The sequence below is a fragment of the Pyxicephalus adspersus genome, chromosome 12 (genome assembly GCF_032062135.1).
Source record: "Pyxicephalus adspersus chromosome 12, UCB_Pads_2.0, whole genome shotgun sequence".
Taxonomy (NCBI): domain Eukaryota; kingdom Metazoa; phylum Chordata; class Amphibia; order Anura; family Pyxicephalidae; genus Pyxicephalus; species Pyxicephalus adspersus.
Genome location: NC_092869.1, coordinates 4,266,268 through 4,291,072, shown reverse-complemented (window position 1 = coordinate 4,291,072; position 24,805 = coordinate 4,266,268). Strand labels below are relative to the sequence as shown.

The following is a 24,805-nucleotide window of genomic DNA, read 5'->3' as shown; positions in this document are numbered from 1 at the left end:
GTGACACCCACTGATGAAATCTCTGTCTCTCTCACATTTTATTTCTTCGTTACCTGTGTAATGCCACGTGCGCTCAATTCCAACTATAAACTTTGGGTTTGGGTGGCGCACCTCACCACAACACCCAACTTCTGCCAGTCTGATTTCCTATGGGACTTCCTAGGCAGATGGTGGGGGTCAAACTGAACAGAAAGTCAGGGGAATTTTCCCTATAGGACACAGAATATCAGGAAATTACATACATTTCAATTACTCTCTTCTCCTGATATACTCTGCTCTGCTGGAGGACTCTGCTCCTTCCTCTATAACTCTCCTCTCCTGAAATAAGATACAATATCAGGTTCTAATGATGAGGAGTTCAGTAACAGAATGTCATTAAGCTGATTGTCAGTGAGCTGAGAGCGCAGCTTGTTCTTACAAAACTTCATCTTGGAAAACAGCTGCTCACACGAATAAGTGCTGCCAAACATTGCGATGACACGCTTGGCACAAGCTAAAAACATTGGAAACTGAGCATGTGGCAGCTGACGGTAGACGTCATAAAGAGTAGGGCAACAAGTAAACATGGGCAAGAGAACGTCCGAAGCCTGCAGCTCAATCAACTCCAATTGCACATCAGAGGGGGCGTCGTCATAGAGAAAATCAAAAGGAGTGCTGACGATCTTGAACTGTTGCGAACGAGAACGTACATCAGTGAAGAGCGTAGAGAATTAATTCCGCAAGGTTGCCAGCACACTGATGCATGTCAACGAGGGCTGTATCACACTGGGCGAGTTGCGTGAAATGGACATAGTTGCCCTTGTACAGCTGTTTCTCCCTCAGAATCAGCTTTGCTTCGAATGCCCGCACGTGGGCTTCCATGTTGGTGATAAGCACGTCAAGTCCTAAAAGCTTCAGGTTAAGTTCGTTAGGGTGAGAGCTGATATCAGTAAGGAAGCCGAACTGACAGAGCCAAACCTAGTCAGAGAAAGCCAGTCTTTTGAAAGCCCTTAAGGCCCTTCTCACTGACGAAGGTAACGATCTTGGGGCGAAGGCAGACGTTGCCACGACTGAGCCAGCGAACCTCAATGTGGTAAAGCATATGGCCATAATCAGCCACTGCAGCTTCGCACATGTGCTTGAAGATGCGGTGTTTGAGAGGACGAGCAAGCACTGCGTTCACTAACTTCACCACAAAAGACATACTGTCCTTTATGCCAACTGCTTTGCCACACAATGACTCCTGGTGGGCGATGCAGTGTACCTTGCGTATCTCTTTCGCACAGCCCAAAGAGCGGCAGTGGTCGATGAGCAGCTGTGAATGTCCGTTCGTAGATCCAACCGTGTCAGGTGCACCATCAGTAGTTACAGAGACGAGCTTGGACAGGTCCAAACCATTTAAAGCAGGTAGGAGGGAATTAAGGACATCTTGGACAGTTGTCATTCCATTCATCGGATTGAGCCTGAGAAACTCCTTGACTACCTCCAGGTCTTGCGTGTTGCCACGCACAAAGATGGCTGGCTGCGCAGTGTCTTTGATATCACAGGTCTAGTCCAGGGCAATGGAGAATATATCGAGAGTTTTGAACTTCGTAAACATCGAAGACCAAGTCCTCCACGCGTCCAGTCACTATGCGGGCAAACAGCAGGATTGCCTTGAAAGCGTTTTGTTGCTCGGGACAAATGCTGTCAACAGCAGCAAGTATACAATCCATTACGAAGTCTACATTAGTGAAGGAATGCATTTACATTGCAACCAACAAGGAGACTTCATAGGAGGCACGAGTGCAACGCTCAGCAGCCTCAAAAGCTTAGGAACCCTGCTTCTTGAAGAGGGACGACTTGATCCAATCGTGACTGCAAGCTAGCAGCCTGTCTTCCACGCATCTGCGATGTAGTCTCTGTACGTGTTTGCGTGCTTGGCATCAAAATGCCCCATTGAGATTCGACTGCTTGAAAGTGCTGTTGGTGTTGTTGCACACACAGGGCTTTGTTGCTGCTTTGGACAAAGAATAATTCGTCAGTCCATTCGGGGTTGAAGATACGACATTCGAGGTCAGTCTTCCAGAGACTGGTAGCTGCGCGTTGCTTCTGCTCTTTAGGCATAGTAATTGGGGTTACTGTGTGGGACCTCGATGATATCGATGATATCGCAGGAACTTGCAATAACGCCATAATTCAAATAGACCGAATCCAACAATAAATAACTAGGGGGGAGTTAGGCCAGACTGGAATACTGGCTAGGCCTACCTCTGCTCCAGAGTTTGCTAGGGGTTCCTAATTGGACCTTTCAGGTCAGTATAAATAACGTCAGTGAGCTTTTTGGCAATCTGTAAGGGTGACATTCTTCCCACTGGTCAGTAATGTAAGAAGCATTCTTTCTGCTGACCACCAGGCTAATGTACTGTGAGCTTTGAATATACTGGTTGACTTTCAAAAATCCGGCCTTCAATAATCCAAGTCCTTCAGTTTTTCGGCATTGATTTCAGAGCGCATTTTTAAATTTACACTGTTTTATGGAGGTGCCATTTATGTTTTTATGGTGCTGTACTCCAGAATCAGCTGTTCCTGTTGCTGAGGATGCTGTTACTGTCGGTTATGAAGATGATCATCTTACCAGCCCATCTGCTATTTAGCTTCTTTTCCAGGGTACAGTAATGATTAAAATTCGGAGGCAATATTTTGTTTAGTTGAACTAAAATTCTGTAAAACTGTTTTATTTAGTTGGTGAGCATTCAAATTTATTTTGCTTTACCTTTAGTGTCATTTCATTTAGTGGTATTACATTTTAATATATACAGCATATATACTCTTCAAAAATCCGGAATTTTCAAAAATCCAGCACTCCTTAGGTCCTGAGGTTGCCGGATTTTTGAATGTCAACCTGTAGTAGTTATGGCAGGGGTTCCCAGAGGGTCTCAAAATTATTTCAAGAGTTCCCCCAAGTTTTTTTGCTGGAATATTAAAGTTATGATGAAGGAAGATTATTCCTTCTTAATTAATGAGGTGCTGCCTAATGAAGAAGGTCCTGCTTAATAAAGGAGGTCCAGCCTGATGAAGGAGGTGTTACATGATGAAGAAGGTCCTGCCTGATGAAAGAAGTCCCACCTATTAATAATGAGGCCATTCTTAATAAAAGAGGTCCTGCCTAATGAAGAAGGGCCTGCCTAAAAAAGAGGTCCTGCCTGATAAATGAGGTCCTGCTTAATAAAGGTGGTCCAGCCTGATGAAAAAAGTGTTGCATGGTGAACAAGGTCCTGTCTAATGAAGGAAATCCCACTTAATAAATGAGGTCCTGCCTAATAAAGAAGGGTCTTCCTAATAAAAAGATTGTGCCCAATAAATGATGTCCAGTCTTATGAAGGCGGTATTGTGTGATGAAGGACTTGCTTGATGAAGAAGGTCTTGCCTGATGATGGAGGTCCTACTTAATAGAGGAGGTCTTACTAGATGAAGGAGGTCCTGCCTATGAAGAAGGTCCCAAATAATCCCAAAAATGTGTTGGCACTGGAACAAATATTATAAACTATAATATATATGGGAACATTTGTCTGCTGCTCTTTTGGTTTGAATACCATATTACATATTACAAAGAAGTCCTTTTGTTCCCATTGCAGCAGTGAACAACTCATTGGTTTCCATGTCTTTGATCTCTGACAAAGAAAAAGCTAGCCGGGGCTGAGAGCTCTTTAGTCACCAATTGTAGAAAACTGAAGTGCAGGGCATAGTTTCATAGCTGCAAGTGCATTCACGTCATTGTAGAAGTATTTTCAGCAGATTCATGGTCTCCAATAGATATATCGGTGAAAGTGAGGTCTCTCAACTGACTTTTGAGCTAAGAATTTTTTTGAAAGGCTTCAAATATTTTACCTTTTCTTTGAGCTGCTTTTGAAGACACCGCCCATTGAGCAGGCCACATAAAAGGGGACAAAGTCTTCATTCTTCAGGTTGTGGTTTGTATTTTCAACTAAGCCCGATAGATCAGATTGGATAGCTGAGGTATGCCTTTTTTGAGAATTCACATGTTAGTTTTACACCACTGAGAGCTGTGCTACCCCAGTGTCTTCTAAAAAGCTACCTGCAGTAGAAAAGCCGTTATACTAAATCTCCGATGGTCCTTGCCTCCGAAGAGCCATTATATTCACCTTTTCTGTGGCCATTGTCTCCTAAGAGATATTATACTTACCTCTTTGGTAGCCCTTGCCTTCTAAGAGCCATTATATGCACCTTTCTAGTAGCTGTTGTCACCTAGAAGCCATTATAAACCCCTTTCAGTGGTCCCCATCCCCTAAGGGCCAATATACTCACCTATCTAGTGGTCTTTGTTTCCTAAGATAAACAAAGACCAATTTATACACAATAAAACCCTTCAGGTGACCCCTGTTTTTCTAAGACTTACCATACTCACCTCTCTGATGTCTCTTAGCCTTAAGAGCAAATACACTTACCTTTCGGGTGGCTCTTGTCTCCTAAGAGCAATTGTGTCTACATATCTGGTAACCATTGCTCCTGATGGCTATTATACTCACCTCTCCAATGGCAGTTGCCTTCTAAGAGCTGTTTAATGCACCTTTCCAGTGGTTACTGTCCTCTCTAAGCCATTATACATACCTTCCCAGTAGCCCTTGTCTCCAACGAGCCATTAAACTCACCTTTCTAGTGTTCTTTGTGGTCACCAGTGGCCCTTGTCCCTTAAGAACAATAACACCTCTCTCTCCCATAGCCCCTTTCTCATAAGAGCAATTCTTCTCACCCTTCTGGTGGCCTTTGTCTCCTAAAGGCTATTATACCTACTTTCCCCGTGGCCCCTCTCTCCTAATAGCAATTCCTAATTCCTCTCTCCTAAGAGCCATTATTCTCACCCTTCTGGTGGCCATGGTCACCTAAGAGCCTATATACTCACCTCACCAGTGGCCCCTGTCTTTTAGAAGTAACTAAACACACCTCTACAGTTGCCCTGCCCCCTAGGAGCCAATATACTCACTTCCCTGATAGTTTTTGCCTCCAACCTACCCTCTGTTACAGTTTTGTAGCCTCTAATAATAATAACTGGTCAGAGTGTCTCCCCTCATGTGTTTTTGCTCCATTCTCTGACCCCATCATCTTTGCCATATGCTATAGTGACATAGGGTCTGGTAAATGGGCACAGGGGAGTGTCCAATATTAAAGACACAGATGGAGCAACAGAGGGAAAATATGAGACACGGGCCACCAAGGTGAGTATAATACCCCTTCTGTTACTGAGAACTTCATGTAAGACTGACAGGGTCTCTATAATACCCATGGAGGTTTATAATCTGTCCATGTAAAGTTTTACTGCATTTTTCAAATTCCTCTTTTTAACAAGTCTAAAGTGGGAAGTGAAGATATGCAAGAAAGAGGAATTATTTACAATATAAAAACTGTTGACATTGGGGATTTTTCTTCATTATTATCTTATGGAAATCACCACAGAATGGCTCACAGGAAGATTTTATTGATGTCCTCGTATTGAGGAAGGCCAACGCCCATACCTTTGTGATCTGTTTCTGAAGATCAAACACACCTTGTTTCACATTCACACCTCAAGTCGTTATAAAAAAAAGCAATAGACTCAAATTTACCAATCTAGATATGTTTAATCCACCCAATCCAAACCCACCCCATGTCTACCTGTGTCATCTAGGGATACGCCCACATAGGTAAGTCCTGCCTTGGGGTGAATGGGAAGGACAAGTCATTGGGGAAGCCTAGAAAAAAATATTTAAAGGTAGAGACAAATATTTAAAGGTTTGAGGAAACCTTTTCTGTAGTCATTGCTGTTTAGATACATTGTTACATAAGATTCTGTAAAATCATTTCCGGGAGATAGAGATTGTTTCAAACTCCAGCTTCTGTGGATTTCAGGGTTGCAACCTCAAATTAGATGTTCCTCAAGATTTTTATGTCCTAAGACATGATTGAAAAACAACCAACTCAGCACAGAGATGGTGGAAGACCCTCATAATGGGCACACCAAGTGTATAGATCCCAGAGCAGGGATGAAAGGAGCCCGTCAAAATTAGTATGGAGGAAACCTATAAAAATGGGCACAGCAGGTGTACAGACTTAGGAACTCAGCATAGGTATGCCGGGAACCCTTCATATGAGGAACAATGGGTGTATAACCCAGAAACTTGGTGCAGAAATGGTAGGAACCCCTTCATACTGAGCAAAACAATTGTACAGACCTGGAACTCAACATAGGTATGAAAGAAACTTCATAACGGACACAGCAGGTACAGACCCAGGAACCCAGAACAGGCATGGAAGGAATACCTCAAAATTGGCACAGAATGTGTACAGACCCAGGAAGTCAGCACAGGGATGCTGGGAACCCCTCATATGGGGGCAACAGGTGTACGGACCCAAAAACTTTGTCTACTGAGCATTGACCTGCGATCTCCACATAAGTATGCACGGAACCTCCTAAAATGAGCACAGGGATTTTGGGAACCCCTCATACTGGACACTGCAGGGGTACAGACTTGGAAACTCAGCATAAGTATGGAAGGGAAACCTCATAATGGGTACAGCAGGTATACAGAACTAGGAACTCAACATAGGGATGCTAGGAACCCTTAATAATGGGGACAGCAGGTGTATAGAGCGAGATGCAGAGATGACAAGAACCCTTCATATTGGGCAAAGCAATTGTACAGACCTGGGAACTCAACATAGGTATGGAAGAACCATTCACAATGGACACAGCAAGTACAGACCCAGGAACTCAGGAAAGGGATGTCAGCAATCCTTATAATAGGTACAGCAGGTGTACAGACCCAGGAACTTGGCACAGGGATGCTGGGAACCCCTCATATGGGGGCAACAGGTGTACAGACCCAAAAACTTAGTGCAGAGATGGTAGGAACCCCATCTAGGGGGCACAGCAATTGTACAGACCTGGGATCCCCACATAAGTATGAAAGGAACATCTTAAAATGGGCAAAGCAGGCAAAGACCCAGGAACTGAGGAATGGGATGGTTGGAAGTCATTTTAATGGGCACAGCAGGTGTACTGACCCAGGAAACTCAGCACAAGGATTCTGGGAACCTCTCATACTGGGCACTGCAGGAGCACAGACCCAAATAATACTGGGAACCCCTTATAATTGACACTAGATGGACAGTGCTGGGGACTCAACACAGGGATCCCAACAATGAAATTCCAGAATGACAGATGAGGCTGTCATTGAAGCTAACCAAAAAACAACAAATCTTTACAACCCTTTTTTTCCAGTTCTTCTGAACAAAATAGGGCCTTGCACAACATAACTGCCTCAGGGGGTAACAATTTAGTCATCTCCACTCAACATGTCATCAACAGGTAACTATGCCAGGAATTGACAGGGCCAGGTCTACATCAGGGTGGGGAATACTTGTCATATACCCCTTAACATATATGGAAAAAAAAGTATTAGTGAAGAAATGTTATTCATTTGGGGAGTGAGGGAGGGTGGGTGTAACCATGGACCCCAAAAGCTCCTTGGCTCTTGGTCACATGATCTCATCATATGCCATCCATGCACAAGGGTGCTGACATCAGCATATGTGAATGATTATTCTGACATCAGCAACTACAATGTTGTGCTACAGCAGGCCACGTGCACAAATACTGGGTATCAATCACATGACCTGGAACACTGCAGGTTCTCTTTGTGACAGATGAGTATGTTTATGTCGATTTAATACCCCTAGCTATATTCTACCCACCTTAGTTCTTCCCTGTTTAAATCTGACCTAAAATCTTTTTTAGTGCTTACTCATTACATTACCAAGGGTACTCTACATGCAAATATAGTATACCTAGGGACATACGCTACTACATTTGCATAACTCTTAATCCACTACTTGCACCAGGCCTCCTGCAAGAAGTATTAGGCAGGGTGCCCAACAGGTGGATCACGATTTACCGGTAGATCGCAAAGGCAACGCAAGTAGATCGTAGAGCCCTCTCTATTGTACATAGGAGTTATTAAGTCCAAGATTTTATTGTTGGTAGATCATTTTTGACTTGGTCATTTTAAAAGTAGCTCCCAAGCCAAAAAGTTTGGGCACCCCCGGCCTAGGTACTAGTTAAAACCCTTGTTTATTATTAATTTGCGTTAATATTTTGCAGTGGCATATTTTAACAACTCACTCAGCCCTCCTGACCTAACCTGTAAATTATCATTATGGATTGAAGAAGGGATTGACCCCTTATCTCAGTCCTGATCCCATTAGAGAGAAGGAAACATGTGAATTGAATATTTCTTTATTTCCTAGTTTGTGTGAGTACTGCTAGTGAAAGTTAGAAAACTGAAATCAATAATTATAGCATGAGAGGTCCTATTGTGACTGCAGGTAGCAGAGGATGCAGACAAACTGTATTGCAGGTTTTGGTCTCCTTAGTGGACGTTGGTTATTGGGACATCGGCTTTCCGGGCCACCATGGAGCAGTACTTGTCTGGGAGGCCGGCATTTCTGCAAAGAATTAGACTGGGCATAAGGAATGGCATAATGAAAAAAGAAAAATCCTAAAGCTAAACTGCAGGGTAATACATATTATAATATAAAAAAATAATGTACATTGTCTTTGAAGTTTAAGTGTATTTCAAAACAGTGCACTAATCCAAGATAAAACTTCCTGTAATAAAGACCAGTCATTGCTGCCCTCTTCTTTGTGCAGGCTGACCAGTCTTGACTCCACCCCCCCTGTATTTTCTTGCAGGCAGTCTGTAGTAGGTGGGTTTTCCTGGCCCCTCCCACAGATCTGATCTATACACTGATGTCACTGCTACTTTTCCAAGGTAAAAACTAAAGTGTATAATGCTGCACTACAGAATGCAGCCCATGCCTTTCCTTCTCTGTCCCTCTCCTCATGCACACTTTGTTTTTTTATCCCTAAAAAAAAAAAAAGCTGTTGTCTTGGCTCCCAAGGTCCTGCAAGCGCACAGTGTATAGAAAAAGATCTATTGGGAGATGTAGTTCTGGTGGTGTTCCTACATCAATAAGGCTGTTAGAAATGCCTCTCCCCTGATGGAGACCCTTGATCTTTGTGGAGAAGCAGTGCTCTCAATGCAGAGATCAGACACATAGATATAATTTTTTAATCACTAAGGATATTTTCATGCATGTGGTGCCCTCACCTCAATTCCCCCAGCTTCTTCTGTTTAAGATCATCCAGACGTGCTCTGCGTTGCCGGGCCTCCTCATCCAGCCTTTTGCCCTCCTCGAAGTATGAGATGCGATCCATGACCTGTTTCTGCTCATGCTCACGCACCTGTCGTCTCAGCTCGCTGGCATGTCTCCTGAGCTGGTTGGTCTTCCCCTCCTGCTCCTTCAGTTCCTTCTCCACCAGACTTTGCTGGACCCTGCAATGAAAACATTATAAGACCTGCATCCAAAATATCAAGATTCAAGCAAGATGGCGGTCAGGGGGTCTCCATACTTTAACACGCGCTCAAATTCTGCCCGATCCCGCTGAGCCTGCACCGCCAAGAAATGCTCCTTCTGTTCCACCTGCTCCAGACGCGCCTTCCGCAGCATAGTGTTCACCTTGGCTTGTTTTATAGCCTCCTCCTTTTCCTTCTGACGCCAGGCTCTCTCCATGGCTTCCTGGTTCCTTTTGGCTCGGAGGGCATCCTAAAGGCAAAGATTTAATTGGTTATTGGATGGCGTCCTTTATTGTTTGACCTAAAGATCTGATTAGTTATAAGTCGGTTTAATTCTGTGACTTAGGCTGCAGCTTGTTCTAGAGTTCCAATCCCTTTGATTGGGTACAGGCTGGTTAAACCCTTGTATGTGTTTTACTCCTCTATGCCTCAGACTTGAAGGTGCACATACCTGCTCTGCTCGGTGGTCCTGGGCTCTCTCTTGTAATGCTCGTAGACGAGCAACTTCCATTTCTTTCTCCTTTTTAATCTTTTCCTGTTCGGCTTCATATTCTGCTTCCCGAGCCTAGAGCAAGAAAGGAAGAAAGATCGGCACCAATTTTACAGGGTCACTGGGTGTGATGATGGAAACGTGGAGGCTGCCATTGCTGAGCTCTCACCAGATGTAACACTGGCACTTGGTATAAGAATTAAAGCCCCGGAATAATCATCTAAGAGCCCCAAAGAAGGGGAAGTCCAGGTGTAAAGCAAGTGTAAGGAAATCAAAGCTATGCACATAAATGGAGATGTATTCCAATAATGCAGAGGGTTACCAACGGCTTCTATGGAGGAGTGTGTCCTCTCCCTACCCAGATACCCACTTACCATTTTCTGCTTAGTATACTCCAGCACCTGTAGGTCTGCCAGCCTCTCCTGCTCCTTCCGCTCAATCTTCTTCCTCTCATTCTCAGCATTGATAAGTTTTATCTCAGCCTGAATTTCCAGCTGTTCCTTCCTTTTCCTTTCCATATCCTGGCAAAGAAACATCAAACATATTTCTGAATTACAATATCCTTCACACCCATTTAAATTAGTCACTGGAAATATGACCATCACACCTACACTATGGCCAAAAGAGGCCTTCAAATGAGTTTTTAGGTGAGGGGAACAGCAGACAGCACAGCGTACAAAGACATTTTAGACAGCTAAGCTCTTCCAGACTTGGTGGTATCAGTGTGATGAAGGCGCATGACATGTGACCTGGTGTACAAAGCCAGATACATAAAAACCCAGTGTGGTGTGAAGGAAACAGAACCCTGACCCTAACCCTAGATTGTGGGCCAGATCTTCACATCCCACATCAGTGGCATATTGAACAAGCTCATCGGTTCATTATTTAACACCTAAGTGCCCATATGCATTGATGTGAGCTTATGTCATGCATTGCTGTGCAATGAGTTTATTGGAATGGGTTGCCCAACACACCACAGTGCTCCAAAAATGCAAAATGCACCATTTTTAACAACATGATTGACATGGTGTGTCCAGCAGGGCATTTCCCTTGACCTAAACTAGCCCACCTTTAGAAATGCATACTTATCAGGATTGTAAGGCTGCAGTTCCTCTGTTAAAATCCTGCACCATCCTAATCAAGCTTGCACATGTATTTTTAGATGAGGGGGATCTCATAGAGGTTCAGAAAGCTGTCATGAATGGAATGATGTTGTATGTAAACAGAGGAATCGCATCATTCTGATCTCGGTAAGTATACATTTGTGGAGGGGAAACGGCCAAAAAGGATTCCTGCATGTTGGAAATTTACCACCACTCAATGATGACACAACAGGGACAATCCCCCCATTGGTGAATCCATTCTTCATTCAGTCACCTTGTAATCCTCCATTTGAAGCTCTTCCAGGTACTGCAGCATCTGCTGGGCTTCTTGCTCCCTCTGTTCCTCCTCGAGAAGCCTGGACTCCTCGTTCTCAGACATCTGATGAATGATGTGAAGTTTTCCTCTGTGGAGAAAGAGATCTCAGCCATGGACCCAAAAACACAAAATGCTTTAGTTTGATTAAGGGGACCTGGTCAAAAAAATTAGAACCATGTTTATTGGCCAACCTGATCCTCTCTTTTTTCCTCATCTCGTCAATCTCCTCCTGCAACTTTATCGCCTTCTGACGCTCCACCTCCATCATCTGGTCCAGACGCTTGGACTCCTCCTCCAACTCGTTGGTGATCACTTTCCTCTCCAGCATCTGGGCATCTCGGATGGCGTGGCATTTTGCATTCAGAATCATCTGTTGGGGTACAAAGAGTAAATGAGCAGCAGGGGGATATCTGTGACCATTTGGTGGAGAAAACTCTGTGAATTGGACCAGTGCAGCCACTGACACTCCCATCTGTCATCTATAGCTAAACTATATTTTCAGACCATACAGTAGGTGCAACTAAGTGGACCAATCTCTCCCTCCAATGTTTTATATTCACTCTTCAGACATTAATTCTTACAGGGTTCATGGATGGAGAACACCTATAAGTATAGTATAACCCTGCCCACCTCATTGAGCTTTTTTATCTCGTCCTCTTGTTCCATGCGCATGGCGTTGGCTCTCTGCAGCAGATATTGCGCCCTCTGTTGAGCTTCTTGCTCCAGGTCGCTCAGCTTCTCGTTCTTCTTGCGAAGCATCTCCTTTTGTTTCATGTAGTTCTTGCGCTCATTAACGGCTTCCTGAAAATGACAATAATACCCACAGTTATCTAGTGATTGGAAGTCCAGCCAAAGATTTTTATTTTAGCTTTGTAAAGAATGTGAATGTAATAGAACCACTGTCTAAATCTCTGCTGGGGATATTCATCCTCTGTAAAGGTCTGATTTACTAACGCTCTCCAAGGCTGGAGAGGATACAGTTTCATCAGTGAAGTTGGGTGATCCAGCAAACCTGGAATGGATCTAGACCAGGATTTAAAACATTTGCTAGCAAACAACAAATGACTTGGAAGAAATCCATTCCAGGTTTGCTGGATTACCCAGCTTCACTGATGAAAGTGTATCTTCTACAGCCTTGGAGAGTTAAATAATCAGACACAATGTGTCCTGGTTTCACTGGTACAGTAAGTGAAAAAAAATTACAGTTGTCATTGGAACAGAGGGATAATTGTCCTATGGGGCAGTGGTGCTTCAGCAGCAACCGTCTAAGGTTCCCAAAGGAACTCTTAAATAAAAAGTTTCAAGGAGCCATTGCTAAAATTCATAGGGAGTCATATGAAAATGCTCCTTACATTGGCAGCCAGTTAGAAGAATGCTTTCTCGACAGTAGTGGGAAGAAAATTCTCCATGCAGTGGTCAATGGGAAGAAGGTTCTCTTTATAGCTGATGGTCAATGGAGAAAAAACCATGCTTACAATGGTGGTCAGTTTGAAGAATGGGAATGGTTGAGGGCATTCCTCTCTTTTATAGTGAGCTGTTCCTATGCAGATTCAGTCAGGGCTGTTTGCAGAGGTCCTAGACCTGGTACACATGGCTGATTTTTATTACTGATCTGGTAAAACCATCTGAGCTGAATTCATCAACCAACCGAAATCAGTCCCGTGTTTCATCATCTACACCCCCAATTGGTAGATCAGAATATTATACACATACATGCAAAGTTTTGGGAGTCCCAAATGATTACCAATTGGAAAACTGATGGGTCCAGTTCAAAAATAGCAGCTGATCTACTTGTGTAAGTTATGCAGCTTTGTAAATTTGATATATCAATTAAATCTACAGGGAGGGATTTCTCACAAGGTCATGGCCTAGTGCCCCCCTGGTCATGGCCTAGGTCATGGCCTAGAGCCCCCTGACCATTAGGGGGTGGCAATATAATATATAATATATATATTTTGTATAAAAAAACTGGAACCTGCTGCTGGCTGACCAGCTCTACAGTAACAGGCAGAATAAAGTAAAAGTGATTATTCCAAGGTGCAGAGATCTATGCAGGGTAACATCTATATTGAAGGTACATGTCATTTACATTCTTCCTCTCCCTACCCATTCTCTCTCTCCCCTCTCCTTCCATTCACTGTCTCCTTCCTCTCTACCTCCCCTTCCTCCCTATTTCTCTCTTCCTCGCTCCATTCTCTCTGCCTTTATTCTCATTTACCCATCCTTTTCTACTCCCACTCCTCATCCACTCTCTCTCCCTCTCATTCCCCTTCTCTTTCCCCTGAGTCCCTTACCTTCCCGCTACCACCTCCCTTCCCCACTTCTATATCTCTTTCTCTCTCCACTGCCTCTCTCTATTTCTCTCTACCTCTCCTCTCTCCCCTGTATATCTTTGGCCTCCTACTATTTCTCTTTTCCCTCTCCTCCTCTCCCTCTTCTCCCTTGTCTCTCTCTCCTCTCTCCCTTCTTACCTCGCTATCTGCCCCTTTCGCTCCTTCCTTCTCCCCTCTCCCTAACCCCTTTTGCTCTCTTTTGTTCATGTAGAACAGGTTTCATGGTGTGCTTTGTGTGTGTCAAAGGCTGTGATTGGCTGAGCGGAAAAGGGGTAGCACAAGCTAGCTCGCCTAGGGGAGCAAAAAGTATCAAGCTTTAGCTTTGGATTCCCTTTGAACAAAACATTATGTCCTGGTCTGACCGTCATAAACCTGATTGAGCACTGCCCCCCTCAGGTCTGGAGGCTCATTACCCATATAACCTGCACTCTGCTAACTTACTATGGTTGCTTCTTTCTCCTCCTTTAGGGCTTGTGCTGCCATCTCACGTTCCTCCTTGGTGGGAACTCGAGCTGCAGACTTGATGCGACGGAAATCATAAGGTGACATGATGATGGATAAACCAGAGGGGTCCTCAGAGGGCACCCTGCAAACAGGGAAGTTCAGGTGAGATACAGAAGAATAAAGTGAACCTGTCATCAGATATATTTGTTATCAGATATATTGTCATTAGATATATTTTAAAAATCTTGGTGCCTGTGTCTGTTCCTGGCTGTGCTCACAAATGCCTGGCATAGATCTGCCGCGGCTTCAGCCTCCCACCTTGTGACTTGATACAAATTTATAATGTACAGCCGGAATGATCACTGAGAGAGAGGAGACTGAGGAAATGCTTCCCTTTTCCTGAAGCAGACTGATCTTAGCCATGGCACACTATGACAATACTGATGTGTCATGTGACAGGTCCTCTTTAGGAGTTCATTTTTCATAGACTTATCCCCTGGAACTTACACCAGATCTCGGATCAGGTCGCTGGTGATAATTCGAATGGTCTCGGGCTTGCGGCTTCCCGTCGGTGCTGATAGGGATTTGCGATATCTGTTCTCAGCCTTCTGCACGATCGGGGTGTCATCTTTGGCTGGCTGTTGCTTAACAAAAAAAAAACAGATGCTTTGTGAATGAAAATCCGACTGATCTTTTGTATTCATTACTGGAATGTAGACAGGTGACCCCATCACTGGGTCTCTGTGCTTCTTTATACAATGCAGGCACATCAAATCTGATTGGAGGACCTAGCAGGGGGCAGTACAAAGTTTCCTGGAAACATGACAGCACCCATTTTTCAATAGATAGATATGTGCGGATGGTAGTCATTCACCCAAAGCTGCATGTGAATCACCCGTATCAATCAGAACCTGGACCCAGTGAGCTCACCTATTTAATATTGCACATTTATACTCACCTTTGTGCCAAACAAACTCTCATCAATTTCAGAGCTCAGGGCCTTTGTCCGATATTTCCAGGCTTTTGATCGGTGGGATCCATTGGAACCGGAGCTGACCGAGCCCACAATACTTTCAGGCTACGAAGGAAGGGGGTAAATATATAAATATATAATGTATATATAGAGAGATTATGGGGGATATATATAGATATGGAGAGATAATTGGGGGAGTATATATATACAATGTATATGGAGGGATTATGGGGGGGGGGGGTATCTTTAAATAATGTATATGGAGAGATAATGTTATTATTAATATGATCATCATTATTATTATTATTAAACAGGTTTAAATAGCGCCAACATATTACGCAGCTCTGTACATTAAATAGGGGTTGTAAATGACAGACAGATACAGACAGTGATACAGGAGGAGGAGAGGACCCTGACCCGAAGAGCTTACAATCTAGGAGGTGGGGGAAGTATCACAATAGGAGGGGGGTATGGAATGGTGGGAAGTAGTGGTGGTTTAAGAGACAGAAGAAGACGGGTAGGTGAGGTTGAAGCGTTGGGTTTTGAGCGCTCTATATATACATAATGTATATGAAGGGATTATGATGGAGGGGGGGGGAGTATATATATATATAATATGTATGGAGGGATTATGGGGGGTATATATATAAATCTATAATGTATACAGCAGTTTCCTCTCACCATGTCCCCTCACAGCCCGGTTCCAGTCTGATTAGAATTCTCTGGTTACTGGTTGTCACAGCAACTAAAAACTTCCTCTCTCTCCATGGCAACCAGACAATAACAGGAAATCTGTTTTCCTCCATTGTCTCGGAGTCCTCAGGACACCATATTGTTGTAGCCCAAACAAGATAGGAGTCAGTGTGCTGTAGATGAGCCAATAGCAAGACGGCAGGTGAGGTAGTGGGCGTGGCTACTCTGCTTATTTCCAGCCCAAAAGTTAGATTTTGTTTCACATCCTGTGTCTCCTGAAATTCACTCTCATTTCCTGTTTTGGTGACTGAACAGCATGCAAAATAATCTTAAAGGGGACGCAGGTTGCCATAAAGAGTAAAGGCATTTATTTAGTAAAAAGAAATAATCCCTAAATGACTGGAGAAGGATGCTAAGTAACAACATTTTTAATTTCCTGTGCCTTCTTGTCCTGGTGACAACTGCTAACTTGCCTTCTTTCGCCGGTGTCACAGAGACAGGAAGTGAGGGAAAAGTTTGCCAAGAGTTGGCGACAGCAATAATCAATCACCCATCTTTCTGTTTGGTCACATGATCGTCTGATTAATCAATCACCCATCTTCCTGTTTGGTCACATGATCATCTGATTGATCAATCACCCATCTTCTTTTTTGAACACCTGATCACCTCTGAGGAATCAATTAACCCCCTCCTGTTTGAACATGTGATCGCCTCTACCCAATCACTTCTCCTTCTGTTTGAGAGCCTGATTAGCTCTGACCAATTACCCATTTTTCTTCATGAACGCCTGATCACCTTTGACCAATCAGCCTGTCTGGCCTTCCCAGCACACTGAAGTCTTCCAGGTAAGAAACCATTTCATACATTTTATTCATTTTTATGATTTTTTGTATCACTTGGGGCTGTAATGTTTAGCATTGGATTTGTAGATACATAGGGTGGTTCTCATCCTGGTCATGTGACCCTCCCCCATGGCAACCAATCAGATACAGGATTGTGCACATGTGGGTGGTGCTTTGCCTGATATGGTAACCCTCAATGAGGTTGCAGTGGCCTATTTTGGCTCCACCTAGAGGCCCCTCAATGCCACGTCAGTGATCTGACTAATGAGCAGATCCCTGCCCCAATAATTTTCTATAAGAAAGTTATATGATTTTTATTGATTTTGCAGGAGAATTCCTAACTTATAATAAGGAGCTGGGATTATCACAGTTGGGCCTCTTTGACCTCGCCAGAAAAGTTCCACCATCTGTATTTGTGTCCTTTCCGCTGATCCCAGCTTTTCTGCTTCTTTTTGATACCCCTAAAAACCCCCGGCTGTGATTTGGATGGAATACAAAAAAATATAAAATCTGTAATTCCTATATTTGTCCACCAGAGGGAGACAGAGTCCACAAGTGGGACAACTGGCACTAAGTCCTGCTCAATCAGAGATGGGCAGAAAAAATGATTCCGTTCAAATGTGAATCATTGGAGGATCCTGATGGATCACCCAGGCCAGGCAAAGGGTTCTGTGTCCCCGAAAAGTTCATGGGGACCCCCGAATATATTCTAAAACATGCTGTGTGGGGGTCACTCTGATGCCTGCTGATCGTTTTCCTTTTATGAGAACTAGGGAGGGTTGGAGCCCTTGTCTGTTTTTTACAGATTTTGGTGGTTTACATAAATTTCCTGTTTTGGTGACAACAGGGCGCAGGTATGGAATAGTTCTTGAAAACAATATGTTGTTGGAGTGGGGTTCACGGGTCAATGGCCCTTCCCAGCTCTGGAACCTGGGACAATGACGGATCTGTGTTCATCTTCATTGTCCCCAATGGGTGAAAACTGTCTTCCTGTTCTGGTGACAACATAGGAGAGATTTCACTTACTTCCTTAGTGACCACACAGGAAGTCGGAGCAAAATCTCAAGGTGGGGACACCGGTTACAAAACAAATGCTAGAGTTTAACCCTTCGATTACAAGCTGTTTCTTTTTGGACGATCTCGTCCTTCCAGACTCCAGCTGCCACCATCTGTGTGTGACCCCGGAATTTTCCCTGGTTTATAATACACATTCTCCCCCCCCTCCTATGTTTATTTGTTGGGGGCTTTGTGTTGTAGTGCAGCTGCTGCTAACACTTGTGGGGTGCACAGTATTGGAATGATAACAGGAAGTTGTGTTGTCACTGATCTCCTGCAGCCTTTTTTCAGCCACTTCCTGCCTACAGTGACGCCCGCCTGATGGTGACAATGGCAGGCCACGCCTGTGTAATATGTGCTGAGATAGCCCCTAGTGGCAGGGTGACAACGCAACAGCTTGTTTAGCTTACAGGTACAAAGTGTTGTCACCCCTTACCAGGAAGTGCCTACAAGGACATTAATAGCAGGATATTTTTATTGACAGCTGCAGACTGATCATTTTTCATGCTTCATTGATCCTGCCAATAATGTCTTTTTTTCAAGCACTTCCTTAAAAATGTGAGAAGTAGGAAATCATCTTTTAATTAAAAATTTGGACAGTCGTCTACTTTCCATATTGCAGCCCTGGGTCGTGGTGCAGTCATACAGCTTTGGGGTGATAAGAAGTGACCCCATAATTATATCCACAATCAGGACCTCCTCTTGGTGACCCCCCACCCTCGCCCCCATTAATGACAACACTCACATTTTATAAACATAGATTGGTCTTTATTCGGATCAGAAATAATATTTCTCAATATGGGATCTGGATATATGACAGTAGAGTCAAAAAAAAAAAAAAGCAAAGGTCCCACCCCAGTTCATCTCAGGAATGATCTACAGCTACAACTCTTCTTCCCTTTTTTTTTGCTTTTTTTTTTTATTTTTTTTTTTGGTTGCACCAACGCTGGTTTGATCACTGGCAACCACGCAAAAAACTTGCAAAGCAGCATGGGAAATCCCACCAGCCAATCAGAACTGAAGATTGTAGGAAATGAGAAAAAGAGACACAATTCTATGGTAAGACATTCTTAATTTGGTCACAGGAATATAAAAAAAAAGAGCAGGCACACGTGGAATGTTATGGCTTGGCTAAACACCCCAAAAATCTACAATTTCAAAAATATTCCTAAACACCCCCCACCCATTAAATAATTTCCCCCTAGGATGGGCATTTCATAAACAAAACAGAACAGACTTTTTTCTAAATACACTCTTCTATCATGACCATCACATATCTTGGAGTTGGGGTAAACAGGAAATTTTTGGGTACCAAGGACCAGTTGCGAGGGGGAGAAGAGAGGAAAGCGGAGATGAGTGCTTGACGTGTCCCGATTTTGGCCAGGAGGTTCTAGTGGTTTTTTTGGTCGCTCAGAGGATTTGCCTTGGCATGCCGTAACCGGTCATTCCAGACTGGGAGGCTCCCTTGTTGGTGCCCATCTGCAGGCCGATGACGCTCTGCCCTTCTTTTAATTTGTTTTGGGAGAAATCACGCTTGTTTTCAATAGATTTCCTGAAGGGGAAGAAAAAAAATTATATAATTTATGTTTTTTAGTTTTGGGTAGGAACTTTTGGATGTTTTGGGGTGTTTCTTTTGATGCACCACCATTGAGGAGAACTTTGGTGTCCCTACCCACTTTTGTGGGAACTGGGAAACTAGCACAGGATTGGGGAGAACTTATCATATCAGCTTAACAGGTCTCCAGACCTGGGAGCTTGGCACAGAAGGTGAACAGACCCAAAAACTCAACACAAGGATTGTTGGAGCTTCTTATATTAGGCACAGTCTGTGTACAGACCTGGGAACCTGGCACAAGGTTGGTGGGAACCCTTCATAATAGACACAGCAGGTGTACAGACCTGGGAACTTCCCACAAGGTTGGTGGGAGCCCCTCATAATGGACACAGCAAGTGTACAGACCTGGGAACTTCTCACAAGGTTGCTAGGAGATTCTAATAATGGGCACCTCAGACCCAAGAACTTTCCAACATCCATTAAACTCTACAAAATCAGTTTTTGGAGGCCCGGACCCTTGATATCAATTCACAAAGCTACAGGATAAGCATTTTTCAGCTGTATCCAATGAAATTTGAAAATGAGGCTCACATGGTACAAATGAAGAACCCAATTTTTGTGGTGAGGCCTTGTAGATGGCACCTCGTGAGTCTTTCAAAAAACATACTGGGATGACTTACTTTGGGAACCAGCTCGGGTCTCCTTTGAAATATCCGTCACCCTTTGTCACAGCTAAACTACCCAAGTTCATCAGAGTCCTCTGCACGCTGGCCATGTCCTTTCCTGTCAAAAGGAACAGAATTTGTCAGTTTTGTGTTTTTTCATTAATTGATCTGCTAACGTAATTGGTCAAACAATCTATCTAACCTTCCCACAAGTCCACCGTCTGGAACTGGTCAGAAGCTGCAATTCCGTACTTCTCGCAGGCCTTCAGGAATTGGGACACCTGCTCCATCTGTTTGAAAGCCATGGCGGAGGATTGGATTTTGGCCACGGAGCCTGGGGCGAGGGAGTTGATCAGATGACACAGGACCTGCAGAGTGAGAAGATGGTGAGGTTCACCGGAGTTCCATACAGGGTCATCCTTACCACATCATATTGGTTGACTCACATACCAGCTACATTTTTCTTGTATATAGGATCATGTGATCCCCTTTCTTACTCCCACCATGAAGGTCTGGGTGGCCAATTACTAGGCCAAAGTGCAGTCTGGTTGAGGTTGGGCTTGGAGTCTCTAACCCTAATTACTAAACAGATTACTTTTTGAGGAGCAGAAGGTTGGCTACGAATTAGTTCAATGGCATATGAACATGGGAGCAAGTCCAAAGCCTTTTCCAACCAGATGTCAATGGGACACCACCAGCCAAGACAGGCTTATCCTTTCTTCATTGTATTGGTTGACCTACCTACCAGATACACTGTTCAAGGTGTAAGTTGACTTTCTTGGGATCATGTGATCCTCTTTCTTTCTCCCTCCATGAAGGTCTGGGTGGCCAATTACTACACCCAAGTGCAGTCTGGTTGGGGCTGGCTTGGAGTCCCTAACCCTAAGATCAGACCAGATAACTTTTGAGAAGCAGAAGATTGGTTACAGACTATTTCAACCAAGGTGTTCACCAGATGGTATTTGGACACCAGATGTGATTTTAGGGGAATATAATGATTGGCTGGTTGAAGAACCTAATAACCTGGCACCCAAGGTGTCTTCAACCAGCTTTCACCATAACTCAACATGATTGTCTATGCTTGGATACTTGTTGGCCTTCATCGATGCTTGTGGCCAGGAGAATCATGGACCTACACATCTTTGTTGATGGTGATTTAGTTAAAACTTTATCCCTTGTCAATATTTCCCCCATAATGTCTATTTCACCCTGGAAGAATAATGGTCCTCACAAGATGAAAGCATCCACCTAAATACCCTGACAGAGTAGATACCCTCTGTCTTTTTCACCCCGGAGGAGTACTAGTCCCACAATATGAAACCTTTGGAAGCCGAGCATATCCCCTGTCCCATACTGTATCCCAGGACCTCCCAAGAAGATGTATCAAATGGTTTTCCTACACCAAGACGGTTTACCAACTCATCATCGACCTGGTCTACTCACCACGCCATCTTTAAGCCACTTCTGGAAGCCGGCTTTGCCAGCTTCCTCTGGTTGGCCGAACTGATTGCCGCACTGGCCGCTTATCCATTGAACCAGGATGTTCTCCAGCTCTGGGTCGTACTTCTGGTCAATCTTCATCTGGACTTCTCTGCTCAGTCCGTATGCAGGTCCTTTGTTTGCCATTTTGTAAGTGTTAGTGGTTGGGGTCTCTGAAAGATACAAAGAGTTAGGTTAGAATGTGTTTTTGGGTTCCTGTAATCATTCTACACATGACAGTCCTAGTTTTAGGTTCTTCTGCTCTATTATATAACTGCAATGGCAACAAACCTTTGCCATTCTCCCAGATCACATAATCTCCAGCTAAAGGTGATATAAACTGCAAAGACAATTAGACAGACCCTGTCCGGTTGACTTATAGTGAGATGAGAGCACCAATCACAAAGCTTGTTCCTGTATATTGAATTATTATTAATAAAGATTATTTATTTATTTCAGTTGATAGGTATTTTCCTTCTATTTCCCGCCAAATCCATCCTTCCTATCATCCTCTTTGATCTAGCAGTATCTCAAACCTTCTGAAGCTTCAACTCTGAAAGACCCGGAAACCAGGCGCCCACAGGGACTTCCTCGCTGCGTCCTGTTTGCATTAAAAAGGAAGTGGGTATTCTCAGATACTAAACACCGCTTCTGATATGTGGGCGCCCCATGGGCATGATATATTTAACCCTTCGTTCACAGATCCCATAAGACTTTCTGTCTACATGCACTCCAGAGATGGCTGCATGGCATTTCTCAGGAAGGGTTTCCTGACCATGCCTGCATATCATGTATTGATTTGGCTGCATTGTTAGCCTGTGACAACACAAAAATGCAATTGGGAGACGGGATTGGGGAGTTGTAACCTTATGTCTCCTTTTAAAAAGTAATTTTAGTGTTGATGGCCCTTTAAGAGTTGTGTGTGTTCCTGCAGCTTTACAATGTATGGATTGTTGAGCAGATGTTGTTCGCTTTCTTCCGACATCCCACAAACAAAGCAGATTTTCCGAAAACAGCCCCCGGGGCGTGTTTGTCGCTAGGACGTTGAGGACTGGATTGTGTGATATTTATTATGTTAGCACAGCTGCAGAGGGACACTCCCAGGCCTACGCGCTAGGGAACAGGGAGTGACATTGTGACGACGGGGACACTGACCCATTCTTCCTCTGGTAATACACAACACGCGCTCAGCGTTTTTTGTCAAATTAATCCTTTTAGTTTCCTGTTTTTATGACGAATATATAAATGTGTAGATGTATTCGCCTATTGATCAGCAATACTGCAACATTACCGATGAGAAGTGATCAATAGGGCCACACGGGCTGATAAGTTGTCAGTTTTGCACTTGACCAACTGGTCCAATTGTTCACTGATCGATCGATCATCAGTTCCCAATACAGCTCAGTTCCTTGGGGGTGGAGATGTGGTAAACCAATCAGCGCAATCGATTTTACTGATTGTTATCTTCAGTTACCAAACACACATACTCATACTATATTCTACCCTTCAAATTGTTGTGGATGAGGTGAACCAATCATTTAATTTACTGACTGGTTATCTCCCATTCATCATTTCCAAAGCACGGCACACATGTGTACCCTAGTGTGCCCTTCCGATCCTTGGGGGTGGGGATATTGATGTGAACCAATCAGGCCAATGTATTTACTGGTTGGTAAACACTTGGTCGTCTGTTCCAAAGAACAGCAAACACCTATTCTATATTCTGCCCTTTTGTAGGGAGTCGGGTGAATCACAGAATCGGCCTGGGATTGGTCCAATTCACATGATCATTCCCAAATATGACTTGTGTGTTGTCAATAGATATTTATAAACATGTCCCACTAAGGACCAAAAAGATTTGTTGCTGTAATTGATTTCCTAATAGCCACGCCCAAACCTTAATCACATAGGGCGTGTCTTGCTTTATGCAAATACTGACTTTTAGACAGCCAGCATTTGCATAGGATTTTCTAGAGAGCTGATTGGAGCACCATAAGAGCTACCAGAATCCATTATCACCTCGATCATTATTTGGTTCCTTTGCTTCAAGCACTTCAATATCCGTTGTTCCCTGCTTCATTTTTAAAGCAATAATGCTCGGCCTACAGTTATGCCTATGATGGGCAATGCATATCTGGAGGAGGGATGCGGGTCAATACATGTAGAGAAATGTGAAATAATTTTAGGAATTCAGTAAAAAAATCATGTGTACTTATTTTAAATAATATCTGATGACAGGTCCACTTTAACACACTCCAATAAGATTTATAAAGCCTATGGTATTCATCTCAAAAGACAAAAGATTCCCTTTCACAATGGAGACAATGTTCTATTAAAGGCCATTAATCACCTGGCCGGTCAGTTCCGTACAATAGGGCGGGCGTGTCCATTTGGTCACACAGCCAGGAACGTTGGCACCGGTTGGGTAATCAGTTTCTTTGTATGTTCTTCGGGCATGGCAGTGTTTGCCATTGACAGGCTCCATGGCCGGGTTCACACCCTGATGAGTGTTTGCGGACACAGGGGAGGAGATTCAATGCTAAACTGATTTTGTAAATGCCACTGTCTAATCTTTGGGTGGAGTCGTGTTTAGATAGGTGGAGTTTTTTTTTACTTTTAGATATTCTCTATCAGAAAAAAGACTTTGACTACATCTATTTATGGAAGATTATTGAAGGCCAAAGCCAAAATTTTTTTTGGTTAAAGCAGTTTTTGAACTACTTCAGGACTCACTGGGGCAATTCCTGCCCCAGAGACACAACAGGAAATGACAAGAAATCTGAACAGATATCACCACAGAGTCTTCAAATACGTCTTGTGGCATCAAAAACATGCCAATATCAGTTTTGAGTTTGGCCTTGTTTGCTGCCATTCTGCTCTTGCTTTCCTCCATCTTGCGCACAGAAGCCATCTCATCGCAGGAATCAGGCAAGCGCAGGCAAGCTACAGCCTTTCGTCTTAGTAAACCGTCTGTTCTGGCTATCGCCTGTACACGACAAGATCTTGGCTGATTTCCGGACAAGTGGTGGAAAAGTACTGAGACGGCTCTTTGCGGGGACCTTGGCTCACGCTCGACTGTTTGTTTTGCAGTTAAGAAACAGAAGTTGGTATGTGAGCGAGATGAGGACTTTCAAAGAAAAATCACACGTGCTTTTAACAGTGAATACTTCAAGGTTTTGTTAAAGGGGACCAGAGGCCTTTTTGTTCGAGGGATTTAAAAATGATCAGGTGAACCTGTCCTATGTCTGCTTAGGAAGTATGTTTGTTTATATCCCTACTGCCCAACATATACACTCACAGGGCCCCTGACCATCACACCATGATGAGCTCATCTCAAACCATAGCCAGTTGTCCCTTCTCCCTTGTCTGTCCTTTCCCACCATGACCAAGATTATGGAGTTGTCCCCTTTCCCAACATGGCCAATATTATGGAGTTGTCCCCTTTCCCAACATGGCCAATATTATGGAGTTGTCCCCTTTCCCAA

The 24,805-nt window shown here is 43.8% G+C and overlaps 2 protein-coding genes across 2 annotated transcripts in view; both read right to left on the bottom strand.

Annotated features, from left to right (window-relative positions):
• Nucleotides 1–8,235: 8,235 nt before the first annotated feature.
• CFAP45 (cilia and flagella associated protein 45) lies at nt 8,236–15,782 on the bottom strand. Its single transcript, XM_072428496.1, has 12 exons — nt 15,712–15,782; nt 15,016–15,135; nt 14,565–14,701; nt 14,055–14,199; nt 11,911–12,081; nt 11,472–11,650; nt 11,239–11,368; nt 10,236–10,382; nt 9,823–9,936; nt 9,428–9,621; nt 9,126–9,350; nt 8,236–8,460 (listed from the first exon to the last, which is right to left on the bottom strand). Exons 1-12 carry the CDS (start codon nt 15,712–15,714, stop codon nt 8,385–8,387), a joined length of 1,641 nt encoding a protein of 546 aa, XP_072284597.1. The 5' UTR covers nt 15,715–15,782; the 3' UTR covers nt 8,236–8,384.
• A 2,585-nt stretch (nt 15,783–18,367) lies between these two features.
• Nucleotides 18,368–24,805, bottom strand: part of TAGLN2 (transgelin 2) — a 27,674-nt gene continuing 21,236 nt past the window's right edge. Inside the window, exons 2-5 of the mRNA XM_072427612.1 lie at nt 21,285–21,493; nt 20,044–20,209; nt 19,857–19,959; nt 18,368–19,173 (exon numbers count right to left, since the gene is read on the bottom strand). Of these exons, the coding sequence (XP_072283713.1) occupies nt 19,032–19,173; nt 19,857–19,959; nt 20,044–20,209; nt 21,285–21,467 (594 nt within the window). The 5' untranslated portion in view covers nt 21,468–21,493 and the 3' untranslated portion in view covers nt 18,368–19,031. The remainder of the gene's footprint in view (nt 19,174–19,856; nt 19,960–20,043; nt 20,210–21,284; nt 21,494–24,805) is intronic.

Coding starts and splice junctions, on each gene's coding strand:
- CFAP45 (XM_072428496.1), bottom strand. Junction 14,200..14,564: donor GACCTGATCCGAGATCTGGT/GTAAGTTCCAGG, acceptor CCCTGTTTGCAG/GGTGCCCTCTGAGGACCCCT. Junction 12,082..14,054: donor AGGAGAAAGAAGCAACCATA/GTAAGTTAGCAG, acceptor TGTCATTTTCAG/GAAGCCGTTAATGAGCGCAA.